Genomic DNA, 22746 nt, shown 5'->3' with positions numbered 1-22746 from the left:
GTCCGAGGAGAGCGAGGAGGACGAGGGGGAGACGGTGGAAGAGGAACAAGGTGAGCCGCTGCGGCTGGGGATTGTGTTGCGGGCAGAGGAGGAGGAGGAGGAGGAGGAGGAGATATCAGAGGAGGAATAGAGGGATGGAGAATGTGCTGGTGTGAAATGGCTTGCAGAAGGAGTTTGGGGCTTGGAGAAGGATCATGTTTCGGAAATGCAATTGGAGATATATAATGGCAGCATGTTGTTTTATGCTTTGTTTGGTGATGTGCTGGATGATGGTGGCATCGTCGCCGAGACGGTGATGGCTTTGTTTCATCCTGACATGATGTGATATTGGCAAATTAGGCGCATGCTAGAGCTTTACTTGCTCGTTTCGTCTGGATCGCTAGAAGATATAAAGTTTATATTGACGCAGAAGCTTGTTTCAAAATCAGTGTCCGCCTGACATCTGATACCTACAGCTCTAGTCTAATTTGTGTCTTGAATCAAGTACTTTTGGATTGAGCGCCTGAGCCCCGCGTCTCGCTGTACAGGAAAGCTTAAATCGCCGCTGTATTTGTAGGTACAGTGGGGAGACAAAAATGTAGGTAGCTTCAGCGGGCATGCATGCCCCTAAATGAGGCGAAAGACCCGTGAAACAGCGGGTCATGCCACTGTTTTAGCGGGCATACCACTTTAGCACGTTTTTCCCCGCCATGATCACCGACTCGTCGTAGCGCGCTGAGAGCCCGAGACTGCCTGGCAAAGTGGTACAAGGTCTCCAGTTTCAAGGCAACCCATCACGGCTTCAACTTGCACTACCCTCTTTTTCTCACTGCATCACGCACATGTTGTTTCCAACATCGTTCTGCTACATCCTCAATTCTCCATCTATTATCACATACCACTCGATCTTATTCCTGATTCTTTGTTGCGCCGCTGTTTACTCTTTTGATCCCCTTCCTTCGACCTAGATCCACGCTCGCGCCTGCTACACCCATCACCGTCAGCCCGTTGCAGAGTTGCGTCATCAGCCGCTCGCGCCTCCGCGACTTCTGCTCAACCGGCCTCTTCGTCCCTCTTTCTTCGATTCAGACAAATTCTTTTACAATGGCGCAGGCGCCGCCTGCTTATATTAATATTCCCCAGCCGGGCTCCAATCCAGACACCCCGTCCGAAATACCGTGTGTTTCTGCATCGTGAATCCGTTTGCCACCCCCCTCTCTTTGCTCACATCTCCTTGCAGCGGCACGCCAACCAGCGCCACCACCTCGCTCTCCGCGCTCTCAACCACCGCTATCAAGGATGGTCACCGCGGCCATCTGCCCGGCGGGCCCCTCGGCCGCGGTCACCAGCACACACCCTCCACCACCAGCCTCGAAGCCGAACGAGCCGATCGCATCTCCCGCCTCGCCGGCCTCGAACGCGTGTCAACGCTGCGCGCGCCCCCGACCCAACAACCCATAGCGACTAGCGGACTCAACAGCGGCGCAGGCGGCGATGCCTCGTCGCTTTCGCCGCAGACGACGCCGACCTCTACAACTGGCTTCCCGGCCAACTTTCCCGCATCGCATAACCTCACACCCTCGTATTTTGACGTCAACGGCCAGCCCGTCGCCGTGACCAAGATGAGCACCGTAGGCACGGCCAGTGCGACGGAGAGTAGCCGTCATGGCGAAGGCAACGACTCCCGACAAACGGCCGGTGATAGGGATGAGGATATGTTTAGCACAGACACAAACTACCGTGAGACAGCCGAGTCTGTTGCCAGCATGGCAGCGGAACCAGACGCCATGGACGAGGACATGGATGAGGGAATCGCCACTCGCTCTGTCGGCGGCTATGAAGACAGGATGAGCGACGACGGATCGGCCTCTCTCGTTGGTTTCGGCGAAGGCGCAAACAGCACAGTTTCGGGACCCATCTACCACCGCAGGCCGGTGCCAGGCCCAGCTTCCCAAGCCCAGCAAGCGCCTTGGACCGTGGAGCGCACCGCCTCGGGCCTCAGCGACATCCGCCGCGAGCGCGACTTCGCCATGGTTTCCGGTGCAGGCAGCGACATGCCGGCGAGCGCCGCTGCCCTGCAGGAGCGTCGTGAGGCGCGCATGATTGACGGAGTGGCCGCCGATTCCGGCTACCCCGGACCAGAATACGAGCCTTATGTAGATACCACGTTTCGAGGCCCCGTACCCGTCCACCCCACAGGTCTCCGACATCAGCAGCAGCCGCGCGAGGTTGCCGAGCACATTGCGCAGCGTCTTGATGGCGGCAACGCCCGACCTGGTGCACCGCTACTAGGTCAGCCGGGACAGGCAGGTGAGCCGCTAGGACGATTTTCGTTTGAGGCCGACAGAGACGGAAGACGTGATTGAGGGAGAAACTCGAGAAGAAAAGTTCTTGATGGAATTCTTGTTGGGAATTGCTTCATGTGGAAATTACAGTTGGGACGATGCTTGTCTTCATTTTGTCGAACATGCTTCTCTTTACTACCTGAGCGCTGGCGCGTGTTCTGGCCTTGTACACCATGAGACTTATATCAGAGCAAAGCCCGCCGCGTCTGGTGTGCGTCTGAACAGAGATATATGCTTTGCTCCTCGACCGATTCCCCAACAATTTGTGACTCTCCAGTACCGCCTTGACATCGTTTGTGACGCCGTGCACCACACACAGTAGTCACACTCTCAAAAGGTGAAGCCCATTACTTGACCAGTCCCGACATGTGCCATTAAACGATGTGCGATTACATTGCGATTGAGAACCTACGTGGGACGTTCTGGATCGGAACCGAGAGAGAGCTCATAAACCTTGAACTGTATCACAATAGCTTTTTTACAGAATGCAGCGGGGCCAAAGCCAACGCAGTCGCCCCAGAGCAATACAAACTGAGCCGACATTGGATGCAATAGAATGACACACTTTAGGGCAACGAGCAAGGCAAACAATACGTAACACGGTACCACTTTGAAAGCTGAAAGCGAATGTGTGTTAGGAATAGGCTGCCTCTGCGCACGAGGCTGTGTATATAAGAGAGACGACTGCCAAAGCGCCAAATATCAGAGTTACTCTGCGAGTCAATAAACGCTCAATAGGGGAATATTGTCACCACAAGTTGGCCCCTCGGGACTGCTGGTATATAAACAAAGAAGAAGATAGCATTAAATGCCGTCACTGCTCGCGCATCTGTTCCGCGAATGAATGCGTGCTGTTGGAAAAAAAAGGTGTCACAGGTCTGCCAGAGAGCTGCAAAAGAACAAGAACAGAGCAACGCCGTTTCTTCGCGACTCATGTACAAAGAAAATCAAGCCCATTACGCTTGGCAATTGCCTGCCAGTCCCATACTGCGACCCAGCCGCCGATATCCATGAGAGCCCACGTCTCATTCAGAACCTCCTGCACCCTGTCTGCGTTGCGCAAACCAGTATAATCGCGCACGGTTTGGATCGCCGCGCGAATTCGCGGACGCAGCGCCGCATCGAAGCAGGATGTGCCGATCAGCAAGCAGGGGATCAAGAGCAGCGTTTGACACTGATCATGCGGCTCAAACGACTCGAGAATGGCCAGCGCATCGGCAATCGACGCCGTGACCCGCTTGTCGTCCTGAGATGGCCTACGCGATGGTGGCGGCGAAGGCGGGCGGCTTGAGCTGGTCCCATGTGTCGGGGCCGGCGTAGGAAGGCCGTCTTCCTCGTGAACAGAGTTGTTTCTGGACGTAATTGGAGAGAAGGGAGTCATTGTCTCAAAGAAATCCTCGCCATACCCGTTGGATAGCTGGCCGGTAGAGGATGCGATTGATGATCGTCTCTCCTGCATGTACGATGACAAAGAGGAGTCCCCCAAGAGAAAGTCGGCGTTGCCCGCAGCTGGAGGATACACTGTACGGAAAATGTAAATCCACAACACCAACTTGTACAGTGCGCCGACCTTGTCTCTGTTGTCGCCATCCGACCAGGTAGGAGACCAAGATTGGAGTGCAAGCGTGATGTCGTGGGCCTTGAAAACCTCGGCGTAGCTTACAGGTGGTTGGTCCGATGCTGCTGTCATATTGTTGCGTATTTCATTTCGTAATGCTGTAATGTCGCGCAAGTGCTGAAAGAGTCCGTCAGTGACACCGATGAGGCGTGGCGTGACATCACTTGGGGGTTTGCCGCTCTCCTCTAGCGAGAGGCGCGCCGAATCACTCTCCGGGTGCCATAGAAGATCATCGGCGAAAATATGATACTGAAAGAATTCAGTAATAAACGTATAAAGCTGCACGCTCTCTGGTGGCGATTCGCGTATCAATGTTTGATATGCCTTCAGATGCATGCGATGTTCGCCTCTCGGGTTGCCTTCTATCAAGGTGCGCAACACCAAGCATAGAATCTGGCCATAAAGAGCGGCCAATATGAGACGATACTCTTGACTACTTTTATCAAGGAGCTTGCACTTGTCCATAGCCGCTAGTAGACTATTTCGCGCCTCCTTGGTGTGGTAGTCAGAACGTTGCTGGAGTGATTCTCTGGTGACAGCAGGGCAATTCTGTAGCAGAGCTTGACCACAAGTAGTGTCCAGGTCAAGATGGATACTGCTGATAGATAAAATAGAGTGTAGAAGCCCTTGATGACTTATGGCGAGAGTGAGCAAGATGCGTCTGAACGCGTTCTGGGACTTCGGTTCAACTGTGAGCACGTTGCTGAGACGGTTTGTGTAGTGACTCAAGAATATTTTGTCTTCAAGAGTGTCGAAGCCCTGAACAAGTGCCGGAAGTGTCACAAGTGGAAGCGGCCCTCGATTCGTGCGTCCTGTCAGGGCCGTGTCAGAAAAAATAGATGCAACGGGCTTGATCAGTGCTGAGTTGCTCACCTTGCTCGGCGCGCTCCTTGCCGCTCTTCCATATATGCCTCTCGTTATATCCTTCACACAACACCGAGTTTTTCTCGCAATTCATGCCTGAACACTCTGTAAGCTTCAAGAAAAAACTTCACGCACAAGTGATTGTATACATACACCCAGGCTTAGATTCGTCACACTTCTTCTTTCTCTTGCGACACGTAATACAGCCGGTCTTGGAGCGCCCCTTGGTGACTTTAGTACTAGCTGGTATTGGAACCGGATTCTTCCTGGGTCTTCCTCTTCCCCTCTTTTGGCCGGATGCAGCGATGCCTGTCTCTGTGGATGCGAGGGTGGTAGTTTTGAATTCGGACATGGATACGCCTTCTTCGTCCGCGGGCTCATCCTTTGGTATAATTGGTGCAGAGTCAAACCCTTGCTCCCACTCGTCCCAGTTGAGCTCTCTCTCGGCCTCTTCGCGATCTGTGGCAGTACTCGCCCACGACCCTTCGCAAGACGAGGCCGCCGAGTATGGGAATCGGGAATCTATAGTACGCCCCATTACCAGTCCACTCAGAGGCGATACTTGACTGCTATGAGATGAGTTGGGTGCAGCTGGTGGTGTCCAAGTATGGTCGCGCGGGAACGGTGACTGTAGTGCCATATTGCCCCAAACTGATTCGCACTCCTGTTGCTGCGGTTGGTTGACGTCGATGTCTGGTTCCTTGACAAACATGTGATCCATCGCTCTCGGTATTTGCTATCGCCAACATACCCGGGCCAAGAGGAGTAACATCTAGCTTGGGCCAACTTGCAAATTGTGGGAAGAATGAGGAGTCAAAACGGCGAGGCACGAATACGTGGTCGCGTTATGGGTGGTTCAAAGCAGAGAAGAAAATCGGACGAGGATGAAGGCCAGTGACAAGTAGTGAGACGTGTAGGGATGAGGTGGTTTAGGAAAAGGGTTGATGTGGCGGAGTGTGACAAAGTAGGGCCAGAGACGGCTGCATATATATCTTTGGCCGGGACTTGAAGCTCGTCTGATAAGGAGCAGCCAGATCGTCATGGAGACAGGTGTACGTTTAGAAAAGGGTAGACAGTCTTGACAGTCGTGCGGACTTTACTTACTGGTGTCTGGTTAGCCTCGAGCCTCTTTCATAGAATGAGCTGCTTAACCCCCACCTGACAAGGCCTCCATGGTTGCACTTGCAGCCTTTGTTCCAGGGGGGTCCCGCGAGAGGAGAGGCGTGAGATGAGCACGGTCGATGGCCGTCAAGGCGACTGCAACCCCAGGCTGGGAGGCTTGGCCTGGCAAGCAGGTGTGCAAGGAACGCCTCTTGCAGGAAAGGCAAGGCTCCTGGATGCACCAAATAAGTCTGCTGTCCATCCAGCCATCGTGCTTGGGAGAATCTGAACTTGTAGCACAGGGGTCTAATATGTAGAGGCGGGCGTCCCAAGGCGTCTTGCTCCACTGTGGCATCTATGAGTGCACCAGCAATCCATGTCTCGTCACCGACGGTGGACCAGACAGCGGATAGCAGGCAAGTCGGAGTCTAGTCCGTTATTGTGAGAAGGACTGGGTTGGAACTGCCCAACGAACAAACGTTGAGCTAGCTGGGGCGGTGGCTGAGAGCTAAGACGGAAGATTTGCAGAGAGGGTGAAGCGTAGATGCTAGCTAAAAGACCAAAAGAAGCGAGGGCTCTGGCTGCCAAGCAAGCTCGCGCTCGAATAGGCATTGACGGCCTGCGGAAAAATCCGTCGGCACATCGGTTCAGGGCATGGCCATACTGGTACTGAAGCTGTCGAGTTGTGAGGCCTCATTCGTCTTAGGTAATCGTGTCAGCAGCAGCTGGTTCGACGCAGCCAATTGTGCGATGAGATGAACGTAATGTTAATGAGCTCTGGGTGGAAAGTATATTTGTCGTGTTTTGAGCATGTCTGGTTCGTACCAAGACGAGCATTTCGCATCAAAAAGGGAACCAGTGTTAGTCAGTGGTGCTTGAGGAAGTCGATGCAGACATGAAAAATGTTTCGAGCAAGGTCAATCATTGATACAGTCCTGGCCGCTGATACATCTCCAGAGCCCAATTACTCGCAACTTTCGCTCTTGTCTATCCGCAGCTTGCCCTCGGATCTCTTGTTCAACGGGTGACGGGGAGAGGCGAGGGCTGGATACATTACAGCCACTTTGTGGCCAACGGTGGCGGTAAATAGTGGCTCGAATTGCATGTTTGCAGAGACTAGAAAAAGGTAGAAAAGAAGAGCCGGTCCCGCGAGTAATTGGTAACCCAATCAAAGGGCCTCGGAGCAGTGTAAACGAGACGAGACCCCGATCAGACCTATCGCGGCGTTGGGAGGGGGGGGAGAGGCGGGGGTTAGCAAGACATTGACCACCGCCATGCGCAGCAACGGATTGCTCTGGCACTCTGGTAAGGAGCACAGAGGTGCAAAGCCGATACTGGGTCTCTCGCTTGTGTTCATGTCGTAACGTGGGTGTTTGTTGTGTTTCTGGTGCATGCCGGAGTTTAGCTGCAGCTTGTTTCTGGCAGTGGCTTCCTCCCGATGCATGGCACAGTGCAGGCTGGTGGGGGCTGCACAGTCCTTTGTAATAATAACATCGCAAGCCTGGGCAACCTGACAGGGGCTAGCAACTGCCCATCAGCGCGTGTCTTGGAACTGGTAGAGCGCTGCGAAGCACAGTGCTAGACCAACTGTGCGTCCCGCACATGGGCGACCCAGCCTCCACCAAAATTCCTCCCTCTTGTGCCTGTCCTGTCCTGCCTTGCCAAGTCAGGCCCTGGCAGCCTTGCTGTCGTACCGAATCTCCTTCATGGTCTGGTATGCACCATATCCGTACTTTTTCCCCTCTTACGCCTCGTTTTGCATACCTTTCTCGCATGCGTTATGGTGTCCGACAAGGGTCAGTGTCATTCTGCAAGTCGAAGCTAGCGCAGCCCCCAGTCATCCGTAATGTCGCACGCACACACCACTGCCTTTCCATCCCCCAGCGAATCAAACACAGCATAATCGGAGATGCGGCGGTAGCAAACGGTTTAGATTGACCTTACCAATCGCTCGGTCTCTCTCCGTGCTCATCTTCGGCCATTGGCCGGCTGCAAAGGCGTTCTGGGGAGTCTCTGTCGCTCTCCGTCACAAAGCCGCTCAGCCGTGGCGTCCTCTTCTACTGTTCTGGAGTCTCACCGCCGGTCTATACCTTTTTGCGCGTTGCATCAACATATGCACTGAGTCGCACGGAGCTGCACTGTCAGTCGAGGCTACGCCGACTTGGATTAGTGCCGTCGTCGCGCCCACACGGCTGGCAGAAGTCCAGCAATCGACTCATCAGCAACTCTTCCAGTCAACTACCTAGATATACTAACCTATGGCTTTATAAGCTGGTAGCCAACAGTAGCTTACTGGCCTTGGTTCATAGCGGCAACACGACAGCCGTGCCGAGCCAAAGTGGCCAGTCACAACTTCGAATCCTGAGGATGCTGAGAATATCAAGACAGGAGGGCAGCGGCGATCACGGCTCTGTCCATATTCATTTGCTGACGGAAAGCTAGTGAACATTATGGTGGAGTTGATCGTCGTACGACCTGTCTACGAAGTATTACGTGCGTCGTCCTCCAACTCTCTGATACACCCACTCCGCAATTAAGAATGGTTGCCCGTCATTTTGACCGGGAATGCACACAAGAAATATAGGCATCGTGTGACAGTTTGCCAGGGTAACAGATGACAGTACTCTGCACAAAACAAGAATAAATGGGCCAGTGCTGTCAGATCCTCAGATCTATCCCACCACCTTCTGTCACTAACCCCAGCCTAAGATACTCTGAAGGGCAATCTGGCCCAATGGTAATTCATCACTGGCTTCTCATTGAACTGATGCGCTGCTTCAATCAGCCATGGCCTCATAAGTCAAGATATGTGCTATACACAGCACACGTTCTTGCTGCACTCTACCATTTGCCGCAAGGATTTTCTCTTTCGGGAGGCTGGCTGGCTGCGCCGAACCGGATGAAACTAGATGCTCCAAAAGCAAGTTTTGGGAGCAAGAGTCACGCGCATAATATATGTAAGGTGAGCCTTACTTATGAACACATCATTATTCTACCAGGAGCTGTCTGGACAAGGGAAGAACTCTGCAGCAAAGCCAGATTCGATTTGTGACACGAGCGCAAAATGTAACAAGCAAAGTCTTCTGTGCCTTGTCTTCGGTCGGTCAAATGGCTAGCTGCGGGATAAAAAGATATCTGCCAACCAACTTCATACCCAGTACAAGTCTGTGGGGTCAGGCGTTCAGTACGGAGTAGAAGGCTGGCGCATTACCGAACAGCGCCGCAATTCAGCCTCAGGACAGAACGCGCGCGGCATGCACGCCGGATCCAGCACGCATGCAGTTGGCAGTTATGTTGCGCTGGGGGGATGCTCTAAGACGGTGGCGCCGGGCTGAGCAGGGTCCGGTCCGTGTTCCGCTATTTTGAGGTGGTGTGTAGCGAATCTGACAGGTCACGGAGTTGTGGTGGCCTTGAGCGCATCATGGCTCTGGGTGCTTGCTTCTCACAATGAGGCCTACCAGCCAGCAACTTTGTGACCGTCCAAGCCGTCTTCTTGAAAACGCCACTACGAAGGATGAACGGCACTATTCGCACATGAAGCCATGTGGCTGCAATAATGCAACCAAAAACCTGGAACCTTTCTAGAGAACTAACTTTGCAAGGCGATCGGCCGCGCTACTTTCATTGCATAACCTGGATCTCTCAGACAGTGCCCGTCCGGCTCAAACAAGATTATCCACTCACTACCCTAATAGTTACTGACGTTGCGCGAAAAAGGGATAAATAACAAGAGAAATCACAAATGATAGAAGGAATTCTCGGTAAGTCCATATGATGGCGATTGGATCAAGAAGCATTGACTGTTCCATCCTACTCGGTGGCTCGAAAAGATGGGAGTGATTTTCAGCAAGCTTGCGGATCGTGTGCATGCCTGTGTTTCACATGGCTCTGTCCAACAAACAGCATTTCCAGTTTTCTGGTAATCCAAAAGGAGTAGACAGGCTATGAGAACGATCCGAGCAAGGGCCGGTGTGCGAGGCACAGGCACGACAGGCTACATCACACCGCCCACGACGGTTACGATATAGTGCGCGCAACAGTGTCATGCATTGGAGGCCAGACCGGCTGTGGCGGTCGGCGAGACCTTTCTTTGATTCCGAAATTGAAAAGCTTGAATACATCATGCAGCGATGTTTTATGTTACGTACAGCTTATACAGCCAACTTGTAGCAGCACTCCCAGCCAGCGCAAGACGACGCCAAAGCTCGCTACGAGTCTCTGACATTGTCAACAAAAGGCTAGTTCAAATTGCCGGCCTGTCATTTTCAACGGTCCTGGTCAATACTGGTAGCTCGCTATGTCTTAGCCCCCTGAGCAATGAGCTGTCACGAAGTGGGCGCTTTATTGATTCGAGGACAAGGGACCATCAACTTGGCCGCGCAATATCTCGGGCCTAATATTTCATTCAAAAACAATACAACGTCGATCGCTGCGCGGGTTGCACGAGTGCACATCAATCACAAGGAAATTGTCCTCGTGTCGCTCAAAAGTCGTCAATTATACAAGCGACAGGAGTGGCCCACGGCCCGGGCCGGCCCCCAATCTCTCCAAAGCTCCATCGCTTCTGGCTGCCATGTCAGTGCTTGTATCAGTGAGCGTGGCGTGGGGTCTACTAACTACGCCCTGGTAATATTTAGGAATTCCAATGCCCGTTTTCAATCAATGGGGCGACCCGTCGATCACACATTCCCCTCTCCACGGCCCGCCTCAAAGTGGGTTCGGGCTCTCCCCTTTCGGCTTGTCTCTGAAGAAACAAAGAACTTTTCAGTTGTGAGTGATCTAATTACATGCTGCTGTGTGAAAGGGCTGGTAGAAACCCAAGCTGTTGGCGCGAGGCCTGCTCGACGCGACGGGCATCTGCCTGTCGACAAGGTCCGCCGCGCCGATCTGCCTCACAGACCAGTGTAGCAGAAGAAACTTCTTGCCGCTAATTTCATTTCGCTGCATCTTAAATCACGGTTATGCAAGTCGGCCCTCGTGCTTTCTCAATAACCCTCAACTCCGCAGATTCCAGGCCCTCGGAATGAACGACACCACATGCGCCGCCATGTGTCGCTTGAAACGGCGGTCTCACCTGCATGCACTCTACGAGACTACGAGCAATATCCTATGCGGCCCGGGTATTTTTTTCGTCGCCTTACCAAATCAATTCGCGTAAAACCGAGGAGAAGTTGGCTGGTGGCCAACTGATCTCAAACGCCACTTAGCACAGTAGAAGTCTGAAGTAAGTGAGCTGTTATTGTTATTATTATTATTATTATTATTATTATTACCTTTTATCCACATTCTCTTTCCTTTCACACCCTCTGAAACTAATACTGCTGGGACGGCCCTCCTGCACCGATTTGTGAATATTACTTCTCGATTTGATATGGCAGTCAAGAAATATGCCAAAAGAAGCTCCGCCAACGCGACCGTCGGCGCCGCTCTCTGCCCCCAGCCGCCCTCCAGCACCTCCAACAGCAGGTCATCAGGACGCGATGTAACTCACAAGGCTGTCAGCTGTGGCGGGAAGCCAGGCATGCTGGGATAAGCCGGGCTGTCTCCACTGATGTCACTAGGTTTTCAGGGAGTTGGTGGTTGTTGATCATGCGGTTGCGGCTGCAGTCGCCCGCGCCCGCACATCCAGACAGCTGGAATTTCGTAGGAACAGGCTCGTCGAGAATCCGGACCATCCCTTGTCCCTGTCCTGACGCTGCTACCTTGCTCTGCCCTGTATGCAGGAGTGTGCGCGGCGCCGCCACATGCGGGCCTCAACCACCCTCTCGGGATTCTGCGCCCCCCCTTGTTGCTTCGGGATGCAAGCCAACCCATCTGCGCTGTCCCGCCTGCCCGGGGCGCGGTGTGGGCTGGGCTGTCGCCATTTGTCATTATCTAATTTTAGGCATTCAGTCGCTCATGAGGCCATCCTTGTCTGCGCCCGCCGACGTGGCTATTCAAACTTCAGCTCTTTCGCTTCCAGGTGCCCTTCATGATGGCAGTGGCGCGGGGGAGGGGGAAAGAGGGAGGGAGGGGGGCATAATTATCACGCGAGTTGTGCTATTTGCGACGGAGATACCGTGTGACTTTGCATTGAGGGCTGTCAAACGGCTTTCGCAAATGATTCCCCAACTCCCCATTCCCTCGGGAACGCTCTTCCGAAAAACATCACGGCGGATGATGCGAAATGTGGGGTTTAGTTTAGGATCTAAGCAATCCGAGGGCGTAGATTGATAATCAAGGTTTGCTGACTTGCGCAAGCCGTCGTGCAGAGGGAGTCGCGGCGGCGGTGTTGGCAAAAGCGGACGACAATGTGCCGAGCTCTTGATCGGATGCACTTTCTTGAACGTGCCAAGGCTGGTGGGCCATGCACAAGCTATCATCTGATTACATTCAGTTGAGTGATGCAATTTTCGTCGCGTTGATTGGTTTGCTTGCCAAGACTCTTGCGAGGCCAAGGAGCATCTGCCTACACTCAGCTCGGGCATTGGGCGTCATACCGGCGCATAATACTGGCTTCTGAAATTGGGCAACTGGCTGCCCCTTCTTTGGAGAAAAAAAAATTCGAGGGGCCGAGTTGTGCCCGGTGTTGGCCTGCCCCAACAAGCCGGCACAGCTGGCTATGGTCAGAGCGAGTTTTGTGATTGAGCTCCAATGATGGCATTGGTTCCGTTGACCTCTTGCAAGTTGACATTGTCGACTACTTGCATGTTGTTGCAAAAGAGACATTACACTGTATCAGCATACGTTTTCAGTAATCTAGCATGTAGTCGATGCTTGGACAAGAGTAGTTGACAAGATCGGAAGACCTTGCCACTGTGGCATATTGAAAAGAGACTGGCTGAAGATGAAAAGCTTTGCTGGTGAGTTCAGCCCCCGTTCCTCCTGGTGCCGTATGCTTTACTCTCCATCGTCATTCTCCTTTGTCATTACAACGTGATGGACAAATCTCCCTCTTTAGGTACGTCATACTCATCACAACGAGCCGTGCGATGCCCGCCGCGAAGACCGTCTCATTTTGACCTGCGGCCCAACAACCGGCAGCGTAGGCGAGTCTGGCACCGGCTGGTGCGTCGCCGCGACCTTGCGCTGCCGGGGACTAAGCCCTGAATGCTCCTCCTCGCTCTCCTCGTCGCGGCCACGCATTGCCAGCCCTAGACGCAGCGCCGTCGGGGTAATCGACAAGTGGCTCAACACCGAGCTCTGGCGGCGCGTCTCCGGCGTCACCGGCTGGCTATCGCTGCTGCTGCTGCCGCCGCCGCCGCCGGGATACCGCAGAGGCGACCACGGTGCGGGCCGCGTCTCGCGCGCGTCACCAAGATGCCGCAGCAAGCCGCGCAGGTCATTGTCATTGTCGTCGTTGCTGCTGCGGAAGAGGTTCCGCCGCGTCGTGTCCCGCTCGCGCAGTCCACGGCCACCAGCGGCATGGGGTCGTTGCCGCACGACGTGCAGAGGCGGCGGCCGCAGCGCGCGCTCCTCGTCGGCGACGTCGGGCCGCGCAAAGTCCTCGGAGTGGGCGGCGTGCATGCTCACGACGGAGGCGCCCGCAACAAGCTTTCCGACCTTGCGGGCCGCGACGGGGGTCACAATCTCGCCCCCGACCACGTGCTGGTGCTGGTAGTCGAGGTGCTGGTGCAGCCGTGTTGCGACTGCCATGCTTCTGGGGGGCCGGGTGAGACCGGTTCTTGTCGGAACGGTGACGTTGGAGCCGTCGCGACCGTTGCACGACCCTGCTGCAGACGTATGGCCGCGCAAACCCCACGGTCCAGCTTCGGGAGTTGCTGATCGATTGTAGATTGCAGTGTCTTGGAAAGGGTGTTGGGTGGCAATCTGTCGTGTCGTGTGGGTGCTAACATCTTGGCGGCTGAATCGATTGATTCCGTTGCCAGCAGGCAACGGAAAGAACCCTAGCGAGGGATGTAAGAGGTATTCCTCAAGTTTTGTGGGTGGCGTTGAAAAAGGTTGCATACCTTGATCTGTCCTTTGCGTTTGCGAATCGAGTGTGAAAGTGTTCGAGATGGACACAGGCTCCGTCCGCTCCGCGTAAACGCTGAACCGTCTTGCCGCACATCCAGTATCCTCCGCTTCTGGTGGTGATCCTGACCTTGTAGAGCTGGACAATGATCTTAAGGGATGGATACCATCCAAGGTCATCAGGTTCAGCATGGATGGGAGCTGAAGGGCAATGTTGCCGAGATTCAGTGACAGCCGTGGGCAGGACAAGAAGCTCCTTCGATCAGGCCCAGCTTGCACCAGTCCATCGGGTACGGGCATAGAATCCAGTTCTGAACTCATCCCCAAGTTAGGAACCGATGTCTTCTCATGCATATCGGGCTGAGCAGGAGTGATGGTTGAAGAGGTTTGCTTGCACGGGAGCACGAGGAAGGTTTCCCACCGCGGAGTCCAAAACCACAGCTTCGTCAAGCCAGACGATATCAAGTCATTGTCGCGCCTTTCCAGAGCGGCTTGTATGAGACGGATCCTCGCAAACTCCATGGGTGACAGTCGCGGTGGCGCAACTCTCCACAGCACGGGGCCGTCTTCAACGTCCTCTGACCTAGGGTGGGGAGTCTCGCAGGGGCTGACGATGCTCTGTCGTCTGCTGGCGGGTGCGCTCTGGGACGGGACGAGATACGTCAGATCGCTGCTGGCCAAGTCAAACAACGGCGGGGCGTCGTGGCTCGGCTGCAGCTCCGGGCTGGAGATGACGGATCGTGCGCTCCGTCGCAAGGGCTTCTTGAGCTTTCGGGGAGTCTTGGACAGCTCTGCCGCGGCGGACGCTGATGGCGCTGCAGTATCGAGACTCGAAGCGTCTCGCGTTGCCAAACCCGACTTTGATCGCATCCGCCTGACGAATCTGCCAAAGTTGCCTGGCGTGTGGTTGGAATACAGGGCTTCGGGGATGGAAGGCAGAGGCGGTACGGGCGGTACTTGCGTGTCGGAGCCCTTTCGGCCGAACCGGCGTCTTTTGCCCTTGTCCTTGACGAGCTTTGGTATTTCGACGGGCTCTTCCTCAACGTCGTCTTCTGAGTCGAAACTGTACTAGAAATCGCGACTCGAGAGCTGCCGAGGGATGATGAGGCCAAGCTGCATCTTTTCGCGGGGCGACATTTCCAGGTGTCGGGCGAGCGGGTGCTGGTCAAACTCGTGCCGCGATAGGTCGTGCGGATACGTGAGAATGGGCGGTGCGTCGAGGTCGCCTGCAAATGCCGCGCCGTCCGTCTTGGCGGCCGAGATTTCGCGCCCAGGCATGCCGCGGAGCAGCGGCGCGTTCTGCGCGGCGTGCCGGCTCGCCGAGGACAGCGACGGGCCCGATGCGAAAGAATGGCGGGAGTCTTGGAGGCCCGGCTCAAAGTCGGCGGACTTGTCGCTGCCGATAAAGGAAGAGCATGGGGATGGGGCGGCGCTGGATCGTGACGAGCTCGTCAGGAACGAGGTGTCGGCGGGGGACTCGGGGACGTAGAGGCTGCGTCTCCGGCTCTCAAGCGAGTGAAGGGTGGAAAGGCAGAGCACTTCGATCTTTTTAAATTCTTCCGTGTAGCGGAGGAGAGCACCCCTGGCTTCAGCGTAGCCGGGCATATTGCACCAGGAGTAGAGCCGGGTCTGCAACGCCCGCCATTCGGTCATGTCGGTGGCGTTGCCTCGCATTAAATGTTCGTAGACAGAAAAACGAATGCTTTCACGCAAGCCGTCAGAGTAGGGAGCCAGTGGTGCTGCCGAGTCTAGTTTTGCGGCGGCAATGGGTGGAAAAAGAGCGTTGAGCTTTGCCATAATTTGTTCCTCTGGCGTTTGTAGTCTGGGATCGAGGCCATGGATTAAGATCTGAGTCAAGACATGAGCATGAAGGAAGTGTGTTTGCACTCGGGAAGATACCTTACAGCTGCACGAAAGCCCATGTGAAACAGGCCATAATGAAGAGTGGCGGCATTGTGTAGCTCGTGGAGAAGTGACAGCTGCGCCATGTCCATCATGGCCGCCGCCATTTCACGCCTGACGGTGCTGACTAGAACGAGGCGGTGCTTCTCCAGCTGGTCCAGCGACACAATGCCGTGCATGGAGAAGCTGTGATCGATGCCGCCGCCGCGGACAGCGTCTTTGAAGACGACGCGTGTGGCGGCGAGAATCGCCTTGCGGGGGTTGATACTGTAGAGACCGGCGCTGTTTGCCCATTTTAGGGGCGGGCCTTGAAGTAATGCCGCGTGGAGAGACTCGTCGTGGTCAAAAGCACGTAGCCGGCTCTGGATGACCTTGTTGAACTCGCAGTGGCGTTTGGAGCAAGTCAGGTTGTCGGTTCGGAGCAATTGCTGCAGCTGGCCGATTTCTTGGCGCAGCCAGCGTTCTTCGACTTCGAGGGCACAGGGAAGCATTGGAAAATCTACCAAAGCTGTAGCGAGATAAGGTAGTGGCTCATGGAGTATAATTTGAGAAAGGTATAAAAAGCGCGTGTTGCAATATACACCACTTGAAGGCCAGTTGCGTGGTCTTTTTTTTGGGATTCCCATGCGCAAGCGTTTTAAAGCATGAGGAATCAGTCTCGATGACTATATCTTGCATGATTTGTCGCATCGCACAGTGTGCAAGAACAGAATGTACTCGGAGTTGGCAGCGGGTGAGGGGCAGTGTTACATCACAGTTGGCTCATTCTGCAAGGTGAGGTGCAAGGTGAAAAGTGAGTGATTCACGGCCTGGGCAGGGCAGTAACACGGCTGTATCCATATTGGGGAATGTGGAAGCAGCACGGATAGAATGCTAGTGTAGATAGAATCAAAGCTTGAAATTCAAAGACGGTAAAAAGGCACATGTAGATGACGTTGATAAAATCTTGAGCAATCTATCCTGTTGGTGAGGGGAGTTGGTGATGAAGGTGATGAAATTAAGGTTGGGCGCTAGTCAGGGGACAAGATGAAGTGCTGCAGGGATGCTAGGGGGCGGATGCAGGAAAATAAAGTCGCGGTAGCTGTAAATGAGAATCGTTCACGAAAAGGCAAGGAGACTGGCTGGAGAAGAGTTTCAACAGAATAAGAGAGGGACATAATCATCTTCAAGAGATCGTTCAGTTGTTGCAAGAGCGACGTCTCATTCTTTGTCGTTGGGGCAAAGGTAGTCTCGGCAGTAACTTGAGGTTGCCGGTTTTTAGTGGATTACAGTGGATTACAGTGGGTTGTGTCCCTTTCAGCGCGCGTTATCAAGCACTGCGAATCCCCTGAAGGGAGACGAGTATCCCGCTAATCGCGCTACCACGAACCGTGTTTCCAGTTCCCGCCACGTAAGTTGGTTACCCAGCTTGCAACCGCATCCGCTCGCACAGACCAATATGGCAATCCGTCTCTTGCAAAAGCAACTCTCCCTGCAAGCGTTTCTGGTAATTCGTTGCAACATCGACAGTCAAAAACACGGCGTACCAACTGTGGCCGTCACATGAGGCATTGGCAGCATTGTCATCGTTGTCATGATCGCACCCAGGCTCGTGGCTGGGGCCGCGCCACGCTTGGTGGTCAGGCGTTTGGCGAGGCCTCCAGCTTGGTCACCAACAGGTTGCGCCTTTTCGACGCAGAGTCTGAGGCGAAATGGTATGTCATGAGCGTTGAGGAAGGATTCAATCAAGTCAATTGCAGAAATTCTTGCAATCACCTGCCGTCATACACCCACACTATGCTAATGCACCTAATGCAGAGAGTAAGCCTGAGACGGCTTCGGGTGCCAACCCGAATGCTGGCAATGACAAGGGTCAAAGGGAGCCTTCTGTAGCCTCCAAAATGGCGGAATCTGCTGCCACGACTTTTGCATCGATTCTCGTGCTGGGACTCGGCTTCGCTGCTGCGGGCTACATTTACCACAGGTCCTACAAGATGCTCGTCGTCAACAAAATGGTCCGCGCCTTTGAGCCCGGCGACCCGGTCCTCGATCTGGCCGCCGTCGCCAAAGACATGCCGTCCCATCGCGAGACGAGCGAGGAGCGCTGGGTGCACCGCGATGAGCAGACCATTGTCGATGCCATTGTCGACGGGCGCGACGTCGGCCACTACTTTCTCATGATTGGCGACAAGGGCACCGGCAAGAGCAGCATGCTGCTCGAAGCCATGCGCAAGATTGACGGCGACGGCGTTTCCATGTTTGAGGCCCACGCCGATCTCGAGGTCGTCCGTCTGCGTCTCGGCAAGGCTCTCAACTACGAGTACCATGAGGACTACATTGGCGGCTACTTTAGCGAGCGCGGCCCGCGCGAGTCCACCGCCCTGCTCGATATTGAGCGCGCCCTCAACAAGCTCGAAAAGGTCGCCATGAAGCTAATCGAGAAGCGTAAGAAGCCGCTGATTCTTATTGTCAATCAGATGCATTTGCTGCGCGACGATGATGACGGCCGCGACCTCATCGAGCTGCTGCAGCAACGCGCCGAGCAGTGGGCCGCCACCAATCTCGTCACCATGGTCTTCAATTCGGACGACTATTGGGTCTACGAGCGCCTCAAGCAACTCGCCACGCGCATGGAGGTCCTCCCCATCACCGACCTGCCCAAGGCGCAAGCTGTCGATGCTCTGAAAAAGTATCGCCAGCGTTACTGGGGAGAGTCGCTCGACATGGAGCGTCTCGAGCAGGTCTATGACCGCGTCGGTGGACGCTTGAGTTTCCTGAACAAGGTCGCAAAGAGCAAGGACATGCTAGCAACATGCGAAAGCATACAGGACATTGAGAAGAAGTGGTTCCTGAACCAGTGCTGGATACTGGGCATGGAAATGGACGACGATGTCATGGACCAGCAGAAATGGGCGGTAAGTATAGATGCGCCGTCTCATAAATCAAGACTACAGAGCTGACTGGAAAATAGGCTGCCGCCATGGTTCTCGCGCAGGCATTGGTGGCCAAGGAAAAGGACATGGAACTGATATACGACCCCGTCGTAGGCCATTTGCTGCCTTCGTACCCGTTCCACATTGCACAGGAACTCATGACGCGCTGCGACTTTATCCGCAAGCTCGACAGCCTCAATCTGTTTAGCATCACGAGCAAGGCCGACGTGCGAGCCAGCAGTGTCCCCATGCACCGCGCGTTTCAAGAGATTTGCAGCCAGCCGGGCTTTGACAAGCATCTGGAACTGACCATACAGCGCATCGCCGACATTGAGAGCCTGGGCAGGACGCGCGAACTGGTGGCCAAGGATCTTGTTCTCGGCGGGCACTACGAGATTGAGGCGGGCCGCAAGGGAATCACGGTGAGGATAAAGGAGGCTGAAAACAAGGACGAGTAAGCGTTCAGCGAGCAGGCGTCTTTTTTGCACCATTTTTGGGTATAGAACGATTTTGGATCTCACGACGAAGTGACTAGGCAGTCGGTTTCCTTTGTTATTAGGTGGTCAAGTGCATTTGCGCTGCACGATACGATACGATGTCAGTGTAACGGCAATGTGGAGTTGTACAATACAGGAGGCTGGTCGGCGCCACACCATAAAACATCAATATGGAGGCGTTCATGGTCACATCTGATGAGAAAAATTTTCTGGTCGTACAGAAGCATCATTATAGAATATATAGACAGTATTTAATGCCAGTTTTTTACTGCTGAAATTAGTTCAAGCTCGTTCTCCATCATTCACCGTCCCTTTCAATCATTGCTGGGAGCATTTATTCATTGGGCACTCTCCCTTTCTGCCTAAATTTTCAGGCAATCACACTAGCGCCCACTTCATTTTCAGCCTACCCTGCACGAGCAGCTTCCCAGCCAACCAGATCGCCCGACCACTGAGCAACGCGCCTCAATTTTCTGGTGCATCCATTTTGCTCCTCCCTCAGCGCCTCAGCTAACCTGGAGCAACCGTTATCCACCTGTAATCCTTGCTTCCTTCGTCTCTTTTTTTTTTTTTTTTTCCATGTCTTCCACCAGTAGATGGGTTGATTCGCGTGGTATCGCATCTAGCCTTCTTTCCCTTGTGCGAACGCAATCATCGCCCGCCAAAGCCGACGTCAGCACCAAGAAGGACAAGCACCGCGCGCGTCGCCAGCGCGAGGCCGAGCAGATAGACCGAGACGACGACACGATGGCGATGGCGTCGCAAGAGCTGCCGCCTCTTCCCAACGACGATGGGGCCAGCGATGTGGAAGTCGACTTTGGCGCATTGGAGGTGTTTGACAGCAACGCCGCCACTATACCGTCGTCGCAGGCCGTCGAGCCCACATCCTCCAAGAAGAAGCGACGCGATAAGAAAAGGGACAGAAATGAGCTCAGCAGCGCATCCAAGTCGCAGAAACGCGCAAGCAGGCACTCGAGCTCGATCAATGGCCACGATGACGCCGAGGAGCGCGCCGACGTGACGCCTGCCTCGCTGTCCAAGAAGAAGCGCAAGAACTCTGACTCGTCGGACGGCAAGGAGAGGAAGAAGCGCAAGGCGCACGCCGCCATTGACATGATCGCCGAGGAGCAGGCCCAGCCAGAAGTCCCAAGCTCGCCCACCGCAGCGCGCTCGCACCGTAAGGGCCTGTCGAGCAATCTTGCGGACGCGGATGACGTCGAGGCCGCCGAGATGGAGCGCGACGTGGCAGCTATGGCCCGGCAGGCGTGGCAAGAACACATCAACACACAGGCCTCCCAGCAGCCAGATGCCGAAATGACGGATGCTGCTTCAATTGGGGCAGAGGTACAAGCAGAGACGCAGGCAGAGGTGCCAACGAATGCGACATTTGAAGCAGCAGCCGAAGCACCAGCGGACGAAGTTACATCGACCCCACGACGTCCACTCTCCACACGCAAGAAGTCGAAGCCAACTTACTTCGATCAACCCTTCACGTACGCCTCACTTAAGGCCTTTGAACAACTACCCTCACCTTCGGCCATGACGCCCAAGCCTCGGCGCACAAAGAAGGCAACCTCTAAAAAGGGCCCTAGACGCCAACGCAAAGCTGGCCGGGAGGCTGATCTCTATAGTGATGAGGCTCCTCGAGCGAGCTACACAGAGGGAAAATTCAGCGAGGAGGAACTGTCCCGTGTTGCTCACGCTATTGAAAGCTTCAGAGTCGAAAACAATCTGGAGCAGAGCGATGTCAACGATGTATGTCCCTCTCTCACACCACGTTTCCACTGTATATTGACAATTTGCAGATGATTCAAAAACCTGGCGGAACCAGCGCGGGAGAAGCACATGCTCAGCTCTGGCTTCGCATCTTTGCCGAATGCCCCGATCGCCGCCGACAAAAAGTAATCAATGTTTGCCGGAAAAAGTTTCACAATTTCGTCGCGCGAGGCACTTGGACATGGGAGCAGGACATTGAACTGTCTGGGCTCATTAATTTGCATGGCAAAAAATGGTCCTACATTGCAGGTCTTATCAACCGCCATCCCGAGGACATTCGCGATCGTTATCGAAACTACCTTATTTGTGCCGGCGCACAGAAAAGGGAAGCCTGGACCGAGGACGAGGAGGCACGCTTGACGCGCTTCGTCCAAGAGTCCATGAAGCTAGTTGATGATGTGCGCGCAACTGACCCTGTCAAAGAGGAGGAGTTGCGTGGGAAGTCGTATGAGGAACTCATCGACTGGCAATCAATCAGTGTGCAGATGGAGCGTACGAGAAGTCGCTTACAGTGCATAACCAAGTGGAAGGCCATGAATCTGCGAATCAATGCCCAGGATAAACTCGCTTCGGCCGACCCCGACTCTAGCATTTCTTTCCGACTTGAGAAGGCCCGTCGTCAACTTGAGAATATGCCCGATACCGAAAAGTTTCGTATGGTGCTTGCTATCAAGTCCGTGTCGGCTTCTACTGCTGCAAGGATTCCATGGCAGAAGCTATGTGACAAAAAATTCCGCAATACGTGGCATCGCTCCACGCAAGAGCTCGTTTGGAACCGCCTGGTCAAGTCTGTTCCGGGTTCACAGATGATGACAGCGCGAGACTGTGCTCAGTATCTTGCGGACAAGTACAGCCAGGAGGGAGGCTTGCCCGACATTTCTGGCGGGGGCTGGGACGACGAAGAAGAGATGACGCTCATCTCCCAAATCTCATCCAGAAACAAGGAATTCCGGCAAGGCGTCAGCAAGGAGAAGCTCACTCAGGAAGACATGCGAGGTGACGAAGACGAACTTGCGGATGAAATTCAGGAAATACAGATCGATCCTGCCTTGGATGCGCTCGCCGAGGTGCCGCAGTCTGCACAAAAGGCTACCCCGGCGAGAAGAACCCAGAATGGCAAGCGACCTTTAGCTCGGAAACCTAAGAGACGGGTTGAACCGATTGAAGAGTCTGCCGATATCGTTGCTGATGCGGAAGAGGCCGACGGCGACGACATAGATGAAAGCAGTCACCGCAAGCGCAAGACGCCGACCAAGTTTAAGGATAGCAGGGCCGATACGGCGCCGTCGTCGGACATGGACGACATGGAGGATGTTCCGGCTCGTGTGGACTGAGTGATTGGTGGTACTTTGGACTGCGCAGGCTAATCCCACAGTTTTCCTGGCCGGTTTGTCTTTTGGGAGTGGACTGACTTTATGTGTCGGTATGATCACCTTGGGCCTGCTAATGGGGCGTTTTTTTTCATACTATTTGAGCTTGGCAATTGTGTTTTTTACTTGTACTGGACTTGCTGCTCGCCGGATGAGGGGTTGGATTCGTTTTTTGGGGCTTGTTGCAAAACCTTGAAGGATACAAATAGTGCCGATACTTTGATTGCTTGATTAGGATAACATCATGTTTGGATTGCAAGCCACACTTGGCGGAATCGGTGGCGGTAAAGGCTGGATTTTATGAATATTGCACGGAAACATATATGAATATTCCCCGTCGATTGTGTTATCTATACAATGGTGCTGCTATGATGAGACCAACGTCTTGTGTAAGTGAGCGCGAAGTAATGCTGCCCCCGACCTGCAGTG

At 54.3% G+C, this 22746-nt stretch overlaps 4 protein-coding genes across 4 annotated transcripts; 2 read left to right on the top strand and 2 right to left on the bottom strand.

Moving 5' to 3' along the window:
- Window positions 1-1083: 1083 nt before the first annotated feature.
- BBA_00741 (uncharacterized protein) lies at window positions 1084-2345 on the top strand (the record flags this gene model as incomplete). Its single annotated transcript, XM_008595838.1, has 2 exons — window positions 1084-1157; window positions 1220-2345. The coding sequence occupies 2 exons, from the start codon at window positions 1084-1086 to the stop codon at window positions 2343-2345; spliced, it is 1200 nt and encodes a 399-aa protein (XP_008594060.1).
- A 910-nt stretch (window positions 2346-3255) lies between these two features.
- BBA_00740 (C6 transcription factor OefC) lies at window positions 3256-5527 on the bottom strand (the record flags this gene model as incomplete). Its single annotated transcript, XM_008595837.1, has 3 exons — window positions 3256-4754; window positions 4816-4902; window positions 4960-5527. The coding sequence occupies 3 exons, from the start codon at window positions 5525-5527 to the stop codon at window positions 3256-3258; spliced, it is 2154 nt and encodes a 717-aa protein (XP_008594059.1).
- Window positions 5528-12861: 7334 nt separating this feature from the next.
- Window positions 12862-16253, bottom strand: BBA_00739 (uncharacterized protein; the record flags this gene model as incomplete). The annotated part of the gene is made up of 4 exons (XM_008595836.1): window positions 12862-13793; window positions 13857-14912; window positions 14943-15708; window positions 15765-16253. The coding sequence occupies 4 exons, from the start codon at window positions 16251-16253 to the stop codon at window positions 12862-12864; spliced, it is 3243 nt and encodes a 1080-aa protein (XP_008594058.1).
- Window positions 16254-17335: 1082 nt separating this feature from the next.
- BBA_00738 (myb-like DNA-binding domain-containing protein) lies at window positions 17336-22281 on the top strand (the record flags this gene model as incomplete). Its single annotated transcript, XM_008595835.1, has 5 exons — window positions 17336-17456; window positions 17560-18656; window positions 18713-19128; window positions 19765-20926; window positions 20977-22281. 5 exons carry the CDS (start codon window positions 17336-17338, stop codon window positions 22279-22281), a joined length of 4101 nt encoding a protein of 1366 aa, XP_008594057.1.
- Window positions 22282-22746: the final 465 nt, after the last annotated feature.

Source organism: Beauveria bassiana, assembly GCF_000280675.1.
Source record: "Beauveria bassiana ARSEF 2860 unplaced genomic scaffold BBA_S00002, whole genome shotgun sequence".
NCBI classification, from domain to species: Eukaryota; Fungi; Ascomycota; class Sordariomycetes; order Hypocreales; family Cordycipitaceae; genus Beauveria; species Beauveria bassiana.
This window is presented reverse-complemented; position numbering and strand designations above follow the sequence as displayed.